The 4,538-nt window shown below is 55.7% G+C and overlaps 1 protein-coding gene across 1 annotated transcript in view; it reads left to right on the top strand.

Moving 5' to 3' along the window:
• Nucleotides 1-2,400: 2,400 nt before the first annotated feature.
• Nucleotides 2,401-4,538, top strand: part of LOC146443311 (uncharacterized) — a 10,788-nt gene continuing 8,650 nt past the window's right edge. The window contains exon 1 of the mRNA XM_085080056.1: nucleotides 2,401-3,642. Coding sequence (XP_084936182.1) covers nucleotides 2,401-3,642 — 1,242 coding nt within the window. The remainder of the gene's footprint in view (nucleotides 3,643-4,538) is intronic.

The following is a 4,538-nucleotide window of genomic DNA, read 5'->3' as shown; positions in this document are numbered from 1 at the left end:
GCCAGTGGTATGTGGACAGCATTCTCGCACCAGTGCGAGAGGTCACGAGTGAGTCAATCATCGTCCATTATATGGATGATGTATTGGTCTGTTCGCCAACCGAAGCCATCTTGCGGACAGCACTCTCTAGAGTCGTGGGGGCCCTAGAGAGCGAAGGGTTTGAGATCCAACCCTCCAAGGTCCAGGTGACGGCGCCGTGGAGATACCTGGGAGCAAAAATTGAGGAGCAAACAATAACACCCTTGCCGATCAAAATTATTGACAATCCATCTAACCTGCAGGAAATGCACCAGCTCTGTGGTGCCATCAACTGGATTCGGCCCCTGATCGGCATCTCCTCGGAAGACCTGGTCCCGCTGTTTTCCCTCCTGTGTGGAGATCGCGACCTGACCTCCCCAAGGACATTGACCCCGGAAGCGCGGGAATCCATCAGAAAGGTACAGAACGCCCTGAAAACATGTCGCGTTCACCGATGCGACCCCAAATTGCCCTTTAATTTGGCCATCCTAGGTAAAATGCCCCACCTGCACGGGCTCATCTTTCAATGGGACCTGAAAGACATGGAGAACCGACTGCTCATTATTGAGTGGGTCTTCCTGCCTATCTCGTCCCCCAAAGTTTTAGTTTCGCCACTGGACAAGGCGGCGCAGCTTGTTAGACGAGCGAGGTCCCGCCTGTCCACCCTAGCAGGACGTGAGTTCGCATACATCCACGTTCCATTCGACACAAAATCATTCGAATTTGCCTTGCTAAAGAGTGAGGAGATGCAGCTAGCACTTGAATCGTTTCCCTGCCAGGTTGTTACCTGGTTTCCAAAACATAAGATATTCGCAATATCTGAACTAAAAATTGTTCTTGACCGGGTCCAAAGTCGGAAACCCCTCAGTGCTCCGACACTTTTCACTGACGGCTCGGGCACATCAGGAAAATCGGTGATTGCCTGGTGGAACCCCTCGACAGAGCGGTGGGATTGCGATGTCGAGATCGTTTCTGGGTCCGCCCAGGTGGCCGAGCTCGCAGCCGCCGTCAGAGCATTTGAGCGCTTTCCGGGACCCTTCAATCTGGTTACTGATTCGGCCTATGTAGCGGGGATCGTTTCAAGGGCTGAGGACAGTTGGCTGTCCGGCTCCTCCAACCCAAAAATTAATTGCTTGGTCAAGAGGCTCAAGACAGCCATTTCCCACCGTGACCAACCCTTCTACGTGATGCATGTGCGTTCACACACTGACCTTCCGGGTCCAATCACGGAAGGGAATAGGGTGGCAGACGCGCTCGCTGCGCCCGTGCATGTTGCCAACGTGCCTGATCGATTCCAGCAGGCATCGCTGAGCCATGCACTCTTTCACCAAAATGTCCCGGCCTTGAGGCGAATGTTTGAGTTAACAGTGGACCAAGCCAAGGCCATTGTGGCGGCCTGTCCCTATTGTCAACCCCTCCAGATTACATCCATGGGGTCTGGAATCAACCCCAGAGGGCTTAATAGTGGGGAGCTTTGGCAGTCAGATGTCACGCACGTGCCTGAATTTGGCCGACTAAAATATGTACACGTGAGCGTAGACACCTTTTCAGGCGCGATCTTTGCCACCGCACATTCGGGGGAAAAGGCGAAGGATGCGATTTCGCACTTCCTGCAGGCCTTCGCCGTCCTGGGCATTCCTAAAGAGGTTAAGACGGACAACGGTCCGTGTTACACCTCCGGACCAGTGAGGAAATTTTTCCTCCAGTGGGGCATTTCCCACACCACCGGGATTCCCCACTCAGCCACGGGTCAGGCCCTGGTGGAAAGGGCCCATCGGTCCCTCAAGAGGGTGCTTCAGCAGCAAAAGGGGGGACCAGAAACAGAGACCCCGGCAAATCGGCTCGCCAGGGCTCTTTTTACTCTAAATTTTCTCAATTGCTCCGATAAGGAGCCAGACCCCCCGGTGGTTCGCCACTTTGCCAACCACACGCGAGCCAAGCTGAAGGAGCGCCCCCTTGTCCTGATCAAGGAACTGGACTCCCTAAAGATCGTGGGTCCCTTCCCACTTATCATCTGGGGGCGTGGCTATTGCTGCGTCTCCACCTCTGAAGGGCCACGATGGGTCCCAGCTAAATTTGTCAAGCCTTTCCTAAAAGCAGGGCCACTCTCCCCGAGACCGGAGCCAAAGGACGTGACAGCGGCCCACTGGCGCCGCAAGAAGAAGGCGGAGACTCCACCTTCCTCACCTCGCCGCCTCCGACCCCACACTCGCAAGCAGAGCGTCTGAGTCACCAAGAGTCCATCCCGCAGTTCCCTGAGCCAGCCTCCCACTTCCCTTCCCCCTCTTCCCTATGGCCTTCCCGTCCTCCCTCCTCCACCTGCCCCAATCTTTATCGCTTTGGTTAATGCTGTTTTGTTTGCTCCCCCATTCAAAGGCCAAGATGCGTCCTACCATCCTCGCGTCATTCCTTCTCTTCGTGCCGACCATCATCCCAGTCCAATCGTGGGTTGTGAGGCAGCCGAGCTCCAACGTCTGGGTGACATTAGCCCGTGCCATGAACAAGGAGCAAATGTGTATGTCTACAGATGCGGTCCGAGATCCGCTCTCGTCTGCCTTGGTAGGAGCTCCGGTGCAGGTAGATGCGTTCCCGCCATCCCTCATCTCCTTGTGGAGGTCCACTTTCAATTTGAGCCAAAATGTCTATAAATTTTACAAGGACCGCCAAGAATTTTCTCTCCCTCTTCCCATTCAAAGCCCTCTTTTGCTGTGGCAGAAGTGGGTTATGGGTGAAGCGAAGATGGAGAAAGAGCCCCACGAGTTTCAGCTTATTGGTTCTCTAAAAGCTCTCGCCTGTGTCCAATTCGATTACCAAACTCCGCATAAGTTGGATCTAAAGCTGTACCAGGGGCTGAGACAGGGCAATCCTAATTACGTTGCGAAGAATTGGTGCACCCATATTACCCATGTCAAAGCGCCCTCGTCTTCAAATCGGCACTATGCTCACCCGATTCGGCTCCCGGAGGGAATGTTTTTAATCTGCGGAGAACGCGCCTGGGCCGGGGTCCCCTCTCACCTTGTGGGGGGTCCGTGCACTTTTGGCCATCTGACTCTTGCTTCTCCCAACATGACCCACCTCCCGGTGTGGTCAAACAATTCGATCCCAAAAAAGCCTGATGAGGAAGATTGCAGCACTGAAATTTATCATTGGAGTAAAGGAAAAAGGATAGCAGTGTCCGCCTTCCTGCCTTGGGTAGCTGCAGCCAAGGCCCTTGGGGAGGTCGGCAATTTAGAATGTTGGGTATCAAAGCAAGCCCGATTGACGTCAGAGGCCATTGCTGACCTCTTGCAAGATGAGCAAACAACCAGGCATGCGACTTTACAAAATCGAGCGGCCATCGATTTTTTGCTCCTTGCGCATGGACATGGCTGTCAACAGTTTGAGGGGCTCTGCTGCTTCAACCTATCCTCCAGGAGCCGTAGCATCCACCAGAGGCTGCAAGATATGGACGCCTTGATAAGAAACATCACCTTCGAGAGCAGCCTCTGGTTTGAAAGCACCGTGGATGGCGTCCGTCATGCTGTGAACTCCACGCTTTCCACCGTCGGAGGATGGGCCCACAAAGCACTGAAAGGACTGGGACTGCCCGAATGGGGAGCCACGCTTTTAAAAGACTGCATTATTGTTTTATTTGCTATTGCTTTAATTGCTGCTTCATTTGCATTGATTAAGAAATATTTAGTTAAGCATATTCGCTCCTTATTTAGTAAAGAAGGGGGAGGTGTGGGGGTGCGGCGGCCCGATGCTGCGGATCCCGAGTCCCCGAGGCCGGCGGTCGGCGTAATCCACGGGGACGCTGCCGAGGATGCCATCGCCTGGGACTCGGAGGAGGCCGGGCCGTACACCGCTCTCTCCCTCCCCTGAAAAGTTTTTCCTAAGCTTATTGGTTTAAGGTTTGCTTCCCCGCCCCTATCACCGCCCCCGCTGCTTGCCCACACTAGAATGTTCTGCTGCCGGGCTTTCCCCATGAGTTGCTTGTAATCCCCTCCCTACTTATATTTCATTTGCTCCCCCGCTTGTCCCTCATGTTGTCCCGGAGCCCCGTTGGCTCCGCCCCTGCTGTTCCTCCCCGGGAAACCCCGTATTTCCCCCTAAAAACCCCTTCCCGTTGTTCTCTCGGCGTGGTGTGGCCGCGACCCCAGCCCCGCCGGGTTCTGCGCCCGGCAGCTGCGTGGACCGCCCCACCCGAGAGCCCCCAGTGTGCCTCCCCGCGCCGCTTCTCCTGAATAAACTGCACACTGGTGACTCTCAACTCGTAGCACTCTCTTTATCACGGGAAGCGACCAGCGACTCCACGGCGTTCCTGCCCGGCAGGCCCCCGCCTCCGCCGCGTGGTCCCCGCCGCTCCAAAGGAGCGACCCTGGGAACACCGAGGCTGACCGCAGCCGCCTCTGGGACAGAGCTGAACAGCCGGGAGGGCTGAGAGCTTGGGCCAGGTGAGGCCCCCGAGGTCTCCCGAAGCCCCGGAGCTCGTTGGGGCCAGGCGGCCGGACCCCGCCGGACCCCTTTACAACTTCATT

Source organism: Lichenostomus cassidix, chromosome 1Aa (assembly GCF_008360975.1).
Source record: "Lichenostomus cassidix isolate B80296 chromosome 1Aa, HeHo_3.0, whole genome shotgun sequence".
NCBI lineage: Eukaryota > Metazoa > Chordata > Aves > Passeriformes > Meliphagidae > Lichenostomus > Lichenostomus cassidix.
This window is presented reverse-complemented; position numbering and strand designations above follow the sequence as displayed.